This window comes from Mobula hypostoma, chromosome 13 (assembly GCF_963921235.1).
Source record: "Mobula hypostoma chromosome 13, sMobHyp1.1, whole genome shotgun sequence".
NCBI classification, from domain to species: Eukaryota; Metazoa; Chordata; class Chondrichthyes; order Myliobatiformes; family Myliobatidae; genus Mobula; species Mobula hypostoma.
The window spans coordinates 92562650-92576328 of NC_086109.1; the positions used below are offsets into that span (position 1 = coordinate 92562650).

Consider the following 13679-nt stretch of genomic DNA (forward strand, 5'->3'; position numbering starts at 1 on the left):
ATTCTGCAGATGCTGGAAATTCAAGCAACACACATCAAAGTTGCTGGTGAACGCAGCAGGCCAGGCAGCATCTGTAGGAAGAGGTGCAGTCGACGTTTCAGGCCGAGACCCTTCGTCAGGACTAACTGAAGGAAGAGTGAGTAAGGGATTTGAAAGTTGGAGGGGGAGGGGGAGATCCAAAATGATAGGAGAAGACAGGAGGGGGAGGGATAGAGCCGAGAGCTGGACAGGTGATTGGCAAAAGGGATATGAGAGGATCATGGGACAGGAGGTCCGGGAAGAAGGACAAGGGGGGGGGGACTCAGAGGATGGGCAAGGGGTATATTCAGAGGGACAGAGGGAGAAAAAGGAGAGTGAGAGAAAGAATGTGTGCATAAAAATAAGTAACAGATGGGGTACGAGGGGGAGGTGGGGCCTTAGCGGAAGTTAGAGAAGTTGATGTTCATGCCATCAGGTTGGAGGCTACCCAGACGGAATATAAGGTGTTGTTCCTCCAACCTGAGTGTGGCTTCATCTTTACAGTAGAGGAGGCCGTGGATAGACATGTCAGAATGGGAATGGGATGTGGAATTAAAATGTGTGGCCACTGGGAGATCCTGCTTTCTCTGGCGGACAGAGCGTAGATGTTCAGCAAAGCGGTCTCCCAGTCTGCGTCGGGTCTCGCCAATAAGAGCCCATGGTGTTACAGGAAAGATACTACCATAGACAGAAGATTGGCTGACTGGCAGGGGGAAAAGAGTTGGAATAGATGGGGCCCATTTTGGTTGCCTGCTGGTGACTAGTGGTGTTCCGCTGTGGTCGATACTGGAACTTTTTTTTCACATTATGTGTCAATGATTTGGATGACAGAATTGATGGCTTCATGGCCAAGTTTGCCGATGATATAAGGATAGGTACAGGGGCAGGTAGTGTTAAGGAAACAGGGCAGCCTGCAGAAAGAGTCAGACAGGTTTGGAGAATGGACAAAGAAGTGGCAGATGGAACATAGTGTAGGGAAGTGTATGGTCATGCACTTTAGTCAAAGGAATAAAGGAATAGACTATCTCCTAAATGGGGAGAAAGCTCAAAAATCAGAGGTGTAAAGGTACTTGGGAGCCCTTGTGCAGGATTCCCTAACGATTAATTTACAGTTTGACGTCAGTGGTAAGGAAGGCAAATGTAATGTTAGCATTTATTTTGAGAGGACTAGAATATAAGAGCAAGGACATAATGCTGAGGCTTTATAAAGCATTGGTTAGACCATGCTTGGAGTATTGTGAAGAGTTTTGGGCTCTTTATCTGAGAAACATGTGCTGGCATTGGAGGGGGTCCAGAAAAGATTCAAGGGAATGAAAGAGCTAATACATGTGGAGTGCTTGATGGTTTTGGGGTGTACTCACTGGAGTTTAGAAGAATAAAGGGGGACCTCATTGAAATCTATTTAATATTGAAAGGTCCAGATAGAGTGCATGTGGAGAGGATATGTCTGATAGAGGGAGAGTCTAGAACCAGAGGGAACAGTCTCAGAATGGAGGGCTGAAAAGGAATTCTTTAGCCAGAGGGTGGTGTAACCGTGGAATTCATTGCCATGCAACACACATCAAAGTTGCTGGTGAACGCAGCATGCCAGACAGCATCTGCAGGAAGAGGTACAGTCGACGTTTCAGGCCGAGACCCTTCGTCAGGACTAACTGAAGGAAGAGTACAACAGAATTTTTTGAAAAACTTCAGTTACCTCAGTCTCTTCCTTCAGTTAGTCCTGACGAAGGGTCTCGGCCTGAAACGTCGACTGTACCTCTTCCTAGAGATGCTGACTGGCCTGCTGTGTTCACCAGCAACTTTGATGTGTGTTGCTTGAAATTCCAGCATCTGCAGAATTCTACGTGTTTGCGTTTTTAAATTCATCGCCATAATGGCTGTGGAGGTCAAGTCGTTGAGTGTATTTTAAGCAGAGGTTGGTAGTTTCTACGTTAGTAAGGGCATGAAAGGTTACAGGGAGAAGGCAGGAGAATGGTTTGGGAGGGATAATAAAGCAGCAATGATGAAATGGCGGAGCAGACTCGGTGGGCCAAATAGCCTAATTCTGTGTCTTATGGTCTTAAAAATTTCACCTTTCACCCTTAACCTATGATCTCGTTGGAAGTCTCATCTAACGTCAGTGTAGAAAGCCCGCTTGCATTTACCTTATCAATACGCCTCATAATGTTGGTGCCAGGCAAATAATCTCTTCCTCAATGCCAACAAGACAAAGGAGATAGTCATTGACTTTGGAGAACTCGCACCACTCTCACTTCTTTTTATATCGGTGGCACAGCAGTGGAAATTGGGAGCAATTTCAAATTCCTGGGAGGGGACACCTCACACAACCTCTCAGGTCCCAGAACACATTCTACACAATCAGGAAAGCTCACCAATGCCTCTACTTTCTAAGGAGTGTGAACAGAGCTGGACAATGTACATCTATACTCTCGTCATTCTACAGTTGCACGGTAGAGAGCATCATAACGAGCTGTATCACTGCACGGTACGGAAACAGCATTGCCATGGACAGGAGGGCTCTGCAACGGGTAGTCTAAACTGCCCAATGCATCACCGGCAGCAGCCGATCCACCATAAAGAACATGTGTACAGAAAGGTGCCAGAAAGGGGCCAGTACTGTAACATCATGAAGGATCCCACGCACGCTGCTAATGGACTGTTTGTCCCATTCCAATCAGGGAAGAGGCTACGTAGCATCCACGTCAGGGCCACCAGACTCAAGTAGTAAGGCTGGTCAGCACCTCCACCCACTAACCAACCCCACCACACCCCCAGCCACCGCTACTTTATCATTTCCTGTCAGAGTCACATTATGCACAGACATTCCACTGCCTAGTGTCAATTTACGGACATACAATCGATCTATGTATACAAGACCGTATTTAGACTATAAGACCATAAGATATAGAAGCAGAATTAGGCCATTTGACCCATCGAGTCTGCTCCACCATTTCATCATGACTGATCTATTTTTCTTCTCAGCTTCAATCTCCAGCCTTCTCCCCGTATCCCTTCATGTCTAGAACAATCTAGAATCTATTAACCTCCGCCTTAAATAATTATTGCTTTTTTTATTATTGTGTTCTTTATCTTATTGTATTTTTTTGTGTTGAGTCAGATCTGGAGTAACAATTGTTTTGTTCTCCTTTACACTTGTGTACTGGGCATGACGTTAAACAATCTTGAATCTCTGTCAAATCTCCCATCATTTCCTACATTCCAGGGAATAAAGTCCTAACTTGTTTACATTTTCTCTACAATTCAGGTCCTCAAGTCCCGGAAGCACCTTGTGAATTTTCCTGAACTCTTTCAGACTCACAGACCACGGGCCTGTTTCTACTCTGTACTTGGAATGATCAGAACAGACCGCGCGGGGTTGACGAAAAGGGAGTTGCGATCTGGAATGCAATGCTCAGCAGATTCAGCGGGAACTTCCCACAGGGATTTGGGTAAACACTTGGAAACAAAAAATGCAGGGCTGTGAGGAAAAGAGGAGGGAGAGGAAGGATGGAATGGAGATCCAGAACAGGTGGGACGGGCTGAATGGCCTCCTCTTGAGCTGCAACCATTCCGTTATCGATCTTAGCTAAAAACCAGATTTTCTCCTGGGGATGAAGCAACCTGAATCATTAAATCTTTTCATCTGGTAATGTTGGCAGCATTCACCACTACTCCGAACTGATTCTACAATCCACAGATTCAGTTTCCAAGGACTCTTTATAAATCATGTTCTCAGTATTATTTTTATTTGCACAGTTTGTCTTCTTATGCACGTAGGTTGTTTGTCAGTCTTTGTCTGTTTATGTATAGTTTTTCAAAAAATTCTATTGTACTTCTTTTCCTGCAAAAGACTGCATGAAAATGAATCTCAAGGTAGTATATGGTAGCATACACTGAATATCTACTTTGATTATAAATTTACTTTGATCTTTGAGAGAGATTCAGTGCCGGCAGAAGTTTCTGCAACATTCAAGCAGTGACATAAATGCAAACTGTCAGTCAGTATTGGTTCTGGTTTATTTCTGAGAAACAGTGAAGAGCAGGTCTTGCTTACTGTTCATACAGATCAAATCATTACACAGTGCACCGAGGTAGAATAAGGTGAAATAATACCAATTTAGAATAAACACTACTCCAAAGGTGCAGTGCAGCGATGAAGTGCAAGGTCATAACGAGGTAGGTATTGAGGCCGAGAGCCTGGTTTAAGATGGCGCTGGTGTTGCCCAGGTGAGTAGAGGCAAGGTGATGTGAGCGGAGGTGAGGCAGAGTCAAGACAAGTGGAGGTGGAGGTGGGCTTGAAGCAGAGCCGAGGCATCCCTGAGAGCCAGGAAAGACCCAACGTCTGATCGATTTAAGTGCCGGGCCGAATTGGAAAGTTGGGTATGAGCCAGATTGTGGCGACGGGGCCCGGGGCCCAGAGCCGTTCGAGAGCGAGAAACCATCTGATGCTTGGACAATTTAAGCGCCGGGCCGGATTGAGAAGGTCAGGGTGTCGGGACCAGAGGCGAGGGCTGGGTTGATTCTGTTTACTGCTCCACAATGTTAACTCAGCTCTGCAGTGGACTGTGCCTCCCCTCAATGGACTCGGTGGCCTCTTCCAGCTGCAGTGCTGTCTGGCTTTGCATCTTGATCTTCTTTTAATGGGTTCTTTTTTGGTTTCTTTGTTTTATGGCTGCCTGTAAGAGGACAAATCTCAAGGGTGTATAATGTATATATACCTTAATAATTAATGTCCTTTGAACTTCTTATCGTACAAGAAGAGTTTGATAACAGTGGGATAGAAGCTGTCCTTGAGCATGGTGACAGGAGCTTTCAGGCTTTAGTATCTTCTACCCGATGGAAGAATGTCCAGGGAGGGTGGGGTCTTTGATTAGGCTGGCTGCTTTACTGGGGCAGTGAGAAGTACAGACAGAGTCCATGGAGGGGAAACAGATTACCAAGATGTACTGAGCCGTGTCCACAGTACAACTACGTAAAGTGAAATTGAAGAGAATTTTGTAGGGGAAGTGTACGTTGTGCGATGAATGTGTTAAGGGGATTAAACAGCAGAGTGCTTAAGATTTGGACTTGAAGTTACAATGTACAGCGATGGTTCAGACACTTAGATTGTTTGTGAAGTTGGGCATGGAGAGGCCTGCTGACGAGGACGACCTTTGAGCCTGGGGGTTAATCGGGTAGCCGTGGAGGATGGCAAGAGACCATCTATAAATCTCAAACACAATCTGTAAATTTGCCAATGACTCAGCTGTTGTTGCCAGCATCTTAAGTGGTGACGAGGAGGCGTACAGGAGTGAAATAGATCAGCTGGTTGAGTGGTGTCGCATCAACCTCAGTATGTCCAAGGAACTGTTTGTGGACTTCAGGAAGGGGAAGTCAGGAGAATGCATAACAATCCTCACAGAGGACTGCTCGCTGAGGGATCAGCAAGGGAAAGAATGAACAGCTTCAAGCTCCTCCATGCCAATATCTCTGTGGATCTACCCTGAGCCCAGTATATTGATGCAATTACAAAGAAGGCACACTGGCAGCTATATTTCATGAGGAATATGAGGAGATATGGTATGTCACCAAAGACTCTAGAAAATTGCTATGGATGTACTGTGGAGAACATTCTGACTGGCTGCACCACCTGGTATGGAGGGGCCAGTTACAGGACTGAAAAAGCTGCTGAAGGTTATAAATTTGGCCAGCTCTTTCATGGCCATGACCCTTCCACATCTTCAAAAAGCCGTGCCCAAGTAGGCATGATCCACGATGAAATGCCCTCACCATCCAGGACATGCCCTCTTCTTATTGCTAACATCAGGGAAATAGAGCCTGAAGCCACAGACACAGTGTTTTATGAATAGCATCTACCCCTTCACCATCAAATTTCTGAATGGACCATGAACACGACCTCACTTTTTGCTTTCTCCTTGCACTATTTATTTTCTTATTGTGATTTTTGTAGTAGTTTTTTACATCTTGCATCATACTCTGATGCATCGTACCTCTCTGATTGGACAGGCTAGATGCAGGAAGATTATTACCGATGTTGGGGAAGTCCAGAACGAGGGGTCATGGTTTGAGGATAGAGGCGAAGCCTTTTAGGACTGAGATTAGGAAAAACTTCTTCACACAGAGAGTGGTGAATCTGTGGAATTCTCTGCCACAGGAAACAGTTGAGGCCAGTTCATTGGCTATATTTAAGAGGGAGTTAGATATGGCCCTTGTGGCTACGGGGATCAGGGGGTATGGAGGGAAGGCTGGTGCAGGGTTCTGAGTTGGATGATCAGCCATGATCATAATAAATGGCGGTGCAGGCTCGAAGGGCCGAATGGCCTACTCCTGCACCTATTTTCTATGTTTCTATGTTTCTATGTAAAACAGCATATTTCATGGTATTCACTCAGAGGCCTCCTGTACCCAATGAAGAGGTCACTGAGTGTATGTTCATGGCCTTCTGCTGCTGTAGCCCACCCACTTCAAGGTTCAATGTGTTGTGCGTTCAGAGATGCTCTTCTGCATATCACTGCTGTAACTTGAGGTTATTTGAGTTACTGTCACCTTCCTGTCGGCTTGAACCAGTCTGGCTATTTTCCTCTGACCTCTCTTATTAGCAAGATATTTTTGCCCACAGAATTGCAGCTCACTGGATGTCTTTTGTTTTTCCCATCACTCTCTGTAAACTCCAGAGAACATGTTGTGCATGAAAATCCCAGGAGATCAGCAGTTTCTAAGATACTCAAACCACTACATCTGGCACCAGCAATCATTCCACAGTCAGAGTTACTTAGATCACATTTCTTCCCATTCTGATGTTTGGTCTGAATGACAGCTGAACCTCTTGACCATGTCTGCATGCTTTTGTGCATTAGGTTGCTGCCACACGATTGGCTGATTAGATAGCTGCATCAACGAGCAGGTGTACAGGTGTACCTGATAAAGTGGACACTGAGTGTATGCCAGTGACACTATATGCGATTCTGATCCTGAGCCATTTACCACTGGGAGGATGGACAGGGAAGGTAAAATAAACCATTGCAAAGTACAACTAGAATGAAAGAGACGACAGAAATCCTAAGCAACATACACAAGTGAATAAGTAATCAATGGTTTGGGCTGAGACCCTTCATTGGGATGATGATGGATCTCGGCCCAAAACATCGACTGTTTAATCACTTCCATAGACCTCCTGAGTTCCTCCAGCACTTGTGTGTGTCACTCTGGATTTCCAGCATCTGCAGAATCTCTTGTGATATGGAAATTCTAAGGCATTTTCTGCAATAGGTTCTCATTTGTCTGCTTGGTCTATCAGGGCAAAAGCGGACACCAGGACACAGCAATCAGACAGAGGCACTGAAAGTGTTAAATAGATCAGGTGAAGAAATGAGGAAAAACTGTTTCTTCTGTCGAATAAAGGACACTGAACCATAACTTTCAAATTGGAACCAGGCAGGGTGTGTGGAGAGGGACATGCACCACCTCACAACAATTAATCATTTGGGACATCTGTGTACGAATGTGTGTGTGTGTGTGTGTGTCTGTCTGTCTGTCTGTAGTTAATGGGTCACAGTATCACACAGCACGGAAACAGGCCTTTAACCCACTGACTCCAGGTTACCATCAAGGACCTATCCACACTAATTCTACACTAATCCCATTTTCTTTCTCCCCAATGCGATAAGTAGATTTAAATTATAAACACAAGAGATATTCCATTTTGGTAGTTTCCAACCTGACAGCATGAACACAATTTGTACAACTTCCAGTAATTTTTTCATCCTCTCTCTCCTCTCTTCTCCATTCTTCATTCTGGCCTCCCTCTCACCCTTTCTCTTCTCCTCATCTGCCTGTCACCGCCCTCTGGCGCCCCTCCTCCTTCCCTTTCTCCCATGGCCCACTCTCCTCTCCTGTCAGATTCCTCCTTCTTCAGCCCATGACCTCCCAACTTTGGTCTCACTTTCGGTGACTCTGCTGTTCATGTTTTCTGTATCATTTGTTTACGTTTTACTGTTTGCACGATTTGTTCTTTTTCGCACATTGGATGCTTGGATACCTTTACTGTGTGTTTTCATTAAGTGGGGACAATCGTGTTTCTTCGCTTTGTGGCTGCCTGCAAGAAGATGAATCTCAAGGTTTTATACTGTATGCATACTTTGATAATAAATATACTTTGAACTTTGGGGACATTTAAGAAACCCAGATTTAGGCACATGGATGATAGAAAAATTTAGGACTATTAAGGAAGGATGGGTTAGGTTGATCTTAGAGTAGGTTATAAAGTTGGCTGGCTCTATATTGTGGGCCAAAGGGCCTGTTGTGTACTGTGTTCTAAGTATCTGCCCTCTAACCTTCCCTGACGGTCAAAGAGTTAGTTGCCTCTACTTCCCCACAACCTCTGTCTCTTCAGCAGAACAGAATCCAGCTCCGCACACCCTTGAACATCTTTCATGATTCAGCCTCCATCGTTCCACCAGGGAGAGTATTCCAAAGATTCACCACTCTCAGGACTGAGGAAGGGTCTTGACCCAAAACGTTGACTCTTTACTCCCTTCCATAGGTGCTGCCTGACCTGCTGAGTTCCCCCAGCATTTTGTGTGTGTTAACCTAGATCAGGGGTTCCCAAGCCTTTTTTTTATGCCATGGACCTGCTACCATTAACGGAGGACCCGTGGGCCCCAGGTTGGGAACCCCTGACCTAGATGTATGCAGTCTTTTTGGATCCACCTTAGGACGGCCGTGCTAGTCAGCCAGACTCAGATCTTCACCGGGGGGAGATGCTGTTCTCCACAGTGAGGGAGCATGTGCTAAAACGCCCTCAGAAATGTTACTTGGCTGATGCCGTTAATGCCTAAAGCTCCAGCTTCATCTACAATTTTTGTTCTAAGGTTTAGACCTCTACATTCCTTAAGGGGATTGTGACAGCATGAAGTATACACAAGGGTGAGAAGATAAATTAAAAGCAGCAACCTAACCGGAAAGATAAATAGCTGCTGTTGTTTACCTTCTACACTCATTCCTTTATTACTAAGCAAAGCTCAGAGCAGCAGCCCTGAGGCTATCCATCTTTTATTGGACCTCATCATTTACAAGAACACTTCCGTACTCTCTCCAGCTGCGCCTTCTTCCAAAAATATAGGCACATTCACCTTTTTAGGCCTTTCTCCCCCCTGAAAGGCAAGGATAATCCAAAGAAACACATGCAAGATAATGGAGGAAGAGCATCTACAGAATTTATCGTGTTAAGGATAACACCAGACAACAAAGTCTTTTGAATGCATTGCTTCCTCAGAATTTTTTTTTCACTATGATAGACCGCTTGAAGCTGAACCCAAATATAATTTCAGACTACTTCTATCACACAGCATTTTGGAGAAACAAGAAATGAACTTTTATTGACTTTGAAGCAACACACACAAAATACTGGAGGAACTCAGCAGGCCAAGCAGCATTTATGGAAAAGAGTAAACAGTCAACATTTTGGGCCGAGACCCTTCATCGGGACTGAAGATGGAAGATCCAGCATCTGCAGATTTTCTTGTCTTTGCTTTATTGAATATATTGCATTTAGTTGCATAGCAGTGCTGATGCTTTGCAATAGTTCAACTAAGCTAAAAATGTTTTGTTGATTTTCATTTGTACTCAGTGTATGAGGCTTCTCACTAGAGTGTCCAACAGTAATCAGCCAGCATTCATGGTTTCCAGTTGCCCTGACACTGTTTTTCCATGACTGCAATGTCCTGGTGAAACCGTTCGCCATGCTCGTCATGTTGTCAACCAGCTACTTGTGGCTTTCATGATCAACAATACAAAATCCATAAGATGCACCCAAAAGTCCGGTATAATCCAAATATTGTAAGGTGATGAATGTACCAAGATGATCTTCGCCCATTTAGTCAATGCACTGTCAATGTGAAAAACAAGATTATTCAAGGTACATAAAAATGTGGCACGCAATCCAAACAAATATGTAACCATACACCCTGGAGTTCTGACTTGTTCATGTATACCAGGCAAGATACATTAGCAAGATTCCGAGCAACACCAAAAACTCCCCTTTGTTCAAGTGCTTGGTTGGGCTGCAGTTCAATAAGCCGAATGTTCTAGCAAGCTTCTGCCATTCAAAGGATGCACAGGAGATTCTGAAGATGCTGGAGATCTTGAGCAACACGCACGCACAAAATGCTGGAGGAACTCAGCAGGTCAGGCAGCATCTATGGAGGGGGAATAAAGAGTCGACCTTTTGGGCTGAGACCCTTCATCAGAATCAGGTTTAATATCGCCGGCGTACGTTGTGAAGTCTGTTGTTTTGCAACAGCACTATATTGCAATACATAATAATAAAAATTAAATTACAGTAGGAAGTTAAATTAAATAAGCAGTCCAAAAATGTTGTGAGGTAGAGTTCATGTCCATTCGGAAATCAGATGACAGAAGGGAAGAAGCTATTCCCGAATTGTGTGTCTTCAGGCTCCTGTACCTCCTTCCTGATGGTAGCAATGAGAAGAGGGCATGACCTGGGGAGACGGGGGTCCTTAATGATGGACGCTGCCTTCCTGAGGCATCGCTCCTTGAAGGTGTCCAGGAGGCTAGTGCCCATGATGGAGCTGACTGAGCTTACAACTTTCTGCAGCTTGTGTTGATCCTGCGCAGTGCCTACCCACCACTCCCATACCAGACGGTGATGCAGCCAATTAGAATGCTCTCCATGGCGTATCTGTAGAAAAAAAGAGAGGAAGGGGGAAGCAGCCAGAATAATAAGGTGGGGGGGGAGAGGAGGAGTACAAACTAGTTTTAAAGACTCTACAACAATAGCGAGGTGACCTACAGGAAAGAAGTCATCTCTCTGACACAGTGGGGTCAAGAAAACCACATCTCCCTCAATGTCACAAATAAAAGGAGCTGGTTGTGGATTACAGGAGGAATGGAGACGGGCTAACCCCTATTGACATCAATAGATCTGGGGTTGAGAGGGTGAACAGCTTTAAGTTCCTCGGCATCCACATCACCAAGAACCTCACGTGGTCTGCACACACCAGCTGTGTGGTGAAAAAGGCACAACAGCACCTCTTTCACCTCAGACAGTTGAGGAAGTTTGGTATAGGCCCCCAAAACCTAAGTACTTTCTGCAGGGGCACAATTGAGAGCATCCCGACTGGCTGCATCACTGTCTGGTATGGGAACTGTACTTCCCTTAATCGCAGGATTCTGCAGAGAGTGGTGTGGACAGCCCAGTGCATCTGTAGTTGTGAACTTCCCAAGATTCAGGACATTTACAAGGACAGGTGTGTAAAAAGGGCCCGTAGGATCATTGGGGACCCGAGTCACCCCAACCACAATCTATTCCAGCTGCCACCATCCGGGAAAAGTTACAGCAGCATAAAAGCCAGGACCAACAAGTTCTGGAACAGCTTCTTCCACCAGGCCATCAGACTGATGAACTCACACTGATTTGAGTGTACTCTATATTATATTGACTGTTCTATTTATTATAAATTATTATAAATTACTACGATTGCACGTGGCACATTTAGATGGAGACGTAACATAGAGATTTTTATTCCTCATGTATGTGAAAGGATGTAAAAAATAAAGTCAATTCAATTCAAAACTCATCTTCTCAGTATTATTTGTTTATTTGCAGTATTTATTTTTATTGCATAGTTTGTCTTCTCTTGCACGTTGCTTGTTTGTCGGTTTTTGTGTATAGTTTCTCTTTGATTCTATAGTATTTTTTTCTGTTCTACCGCTAATGTCTGCAAGAAAATGAATCTCAGGATAGTATGTGGTGATATCCAGTATACAAACGTTGATAATAATTTTACTTTCAACTTTGAACTGGCGGGTGATGTATGAATCCAAGTGATGGGATGGGTGGGGGAGGGTGGGTGAAGTGAGAAGCTGGAAGGTGATAGGAGGAAAAGGTAACGGACTGAAGATTCACTCTACTTCAGCTCTTTACCTCTTCCACCTACCCTCTCCACAGATTTTTCAGAGAAACTGTGGAAAAGTTCTTCCCCTTTGAACAGTGGTCGAAACAGTTGGCATTCATTTCTAGAGGAATAGAGTATAGCAGCAGGGATGTGATGTTGAGGCTCTATAAGGCGCTGGTGAGACCTCACTTGGAGTACTGTGGGCAGTTTTGGTCTCCTTATTTAAGAAAGGATGTGCTGACATTGGAGAGGGTACAGAGAAGATTCACTAGAATGATTCCGGGAATGAGAGGGTTAACATATGAGGAACGTTTGTCCGCTCTTGGACTGTATTCCCTGGAGTTTAGAAGAATGAGGGGAGACCTCATAGAAACATTTCGAATGTTGAAAGGCATGGACAGAGTGGATGTGGCAAAGTTGTTTCCCATGATGGGGGAGTCTAGTACGAGAGGGCATGACTTAAGGATTGAAGGGCGCCCATTCAGAGCAGAAATGCGAAGAAATTTTTTTAGTCAGAGGGTGGTAAATCTATGGAATTTGTTGCCACGGGCAGCAGTGGACGCCAAGTCATTGGGTGTATTTAAGGCAGAGATTGATAGGTATCTGAGTAACCAGGGCATCAAAGGTTATGGTGAGAAGGCAGGGGAGTGGGACTAAATGGGAGAATGGATCAGCTCATGATAAAATGGTGGATCAGACTCGATGGGCCGAATGGCCGACCTCTGGCTCCTTTGTCTTATGGTCTTATGGAAACCCTACAAAAAAAATTGTAGATGAAAGTGCAGTTCTAGGCATTAACAGCAGCATCCAAGCAATATTGCAAAGTACAATGTTCAAAGTTCAAAGTAAGCTTATTATCAAATTATAAATATGTCACCCTATACAACCCTGAGATTTGTCTACTTGCAAGAGATGCACAGTAAATACTAGAGACACAATAGAATCAGTGAAAGACCGCACTCAACAACGTGGACAAACAGGCAATGCGCAGAGGATAACAAACTGCCCAGACATGAAAGAGAGAAAAATAATAATAATAAATAAACAATAAATATTGAGACATGAGATGAAGAGTGTTGAGAGTAAGCCCATGAAACCTCCAGTGCCTGGCAGCTATCCCTACTCATAGGGAAGGCCTCAGGAGTACACCACAAGAGAAACATCTAGGGCTGGAGTCCCTGAGGTAGTCCTATGTTGAGTTCAACGCTGACTGGCAACTCCAGCTGGTGCCAAACTGTATCCGCCTCTCATGTTCCTTTGGATTCATCATCTGCGTGGACAGGGGGAGCCTGCTGTAGGGGCAACAGCTTGCTCTGCATATCGCACTGCCCTGGCTTGCGTATCACGTAGACCGCTGGGACGCAACGTCCATGGGCGACCCCGACCAGCGGAAGGGCCTCAACGTGTGATCTGCTGAGTATCGTGGAAGCGTTACGTTGGCGCTGGAACGTGTGGTGACTCTTGAGTCTGCCGCCAGCACATCCTTGGATGCCAGTACGGAGGTGTTATGGGAGATGGAGAAAGTCTGAAGGAAATTTGCAAGGCAAGTTTGTTTTGACACAGGGGGGTGGGGGGTTCCTGGAATGGGCTGCAGAGGAGGTGATAGAAGCAAATGTGATAGGAAAGTTTTAAAGGCATTTGGGCAGACACATGGGTAGGCAGGGAATGGAGGGATATGGACCACGCTCTGGCAGATAGATTAGTTAGATTAGCACGGAGGGCTATGGTCCCAGTGCAGGTCGATGG

At 45.0% G+C, this 13679-nt stretch overlaps 1 protein-coding gene across 15 annotated transcripts in view; it reads left to right on the top strand.

The window, feature by feature from the left end:
• LOC134355783 (uncharacterized) overlaps positions 1-13679 on the top strand; it is a 131786-nt gene that overhangs the window by 97727 nt on the left and 20380 nt on the right. For 7 of the 15 annotated variants that reach the window (XR_010020189.1, XR_010020190.1, XR_010020191.1 and 4 more), the window contains one exon: positions 3284-11758. The exons of 6 other annotated variants lie outside the window; for them this stretch is intronic. Coding sequence is in view for 2 of the 9 variants with exons in the window: in XM_063066176.1 (XP_062922246.1) it covers positions 3284-3467 (184 nt within the window). In the remaining 7 variants the exon portion in view is untranslated. Of the gene's footprint in view, positions 1-3283; positions 11759-13679 lie in introns of those variants that run through there. 2 more of the 15 variants (XM_063066176.1, XM_063066177.1) reach the window with 1 other exon arrangement.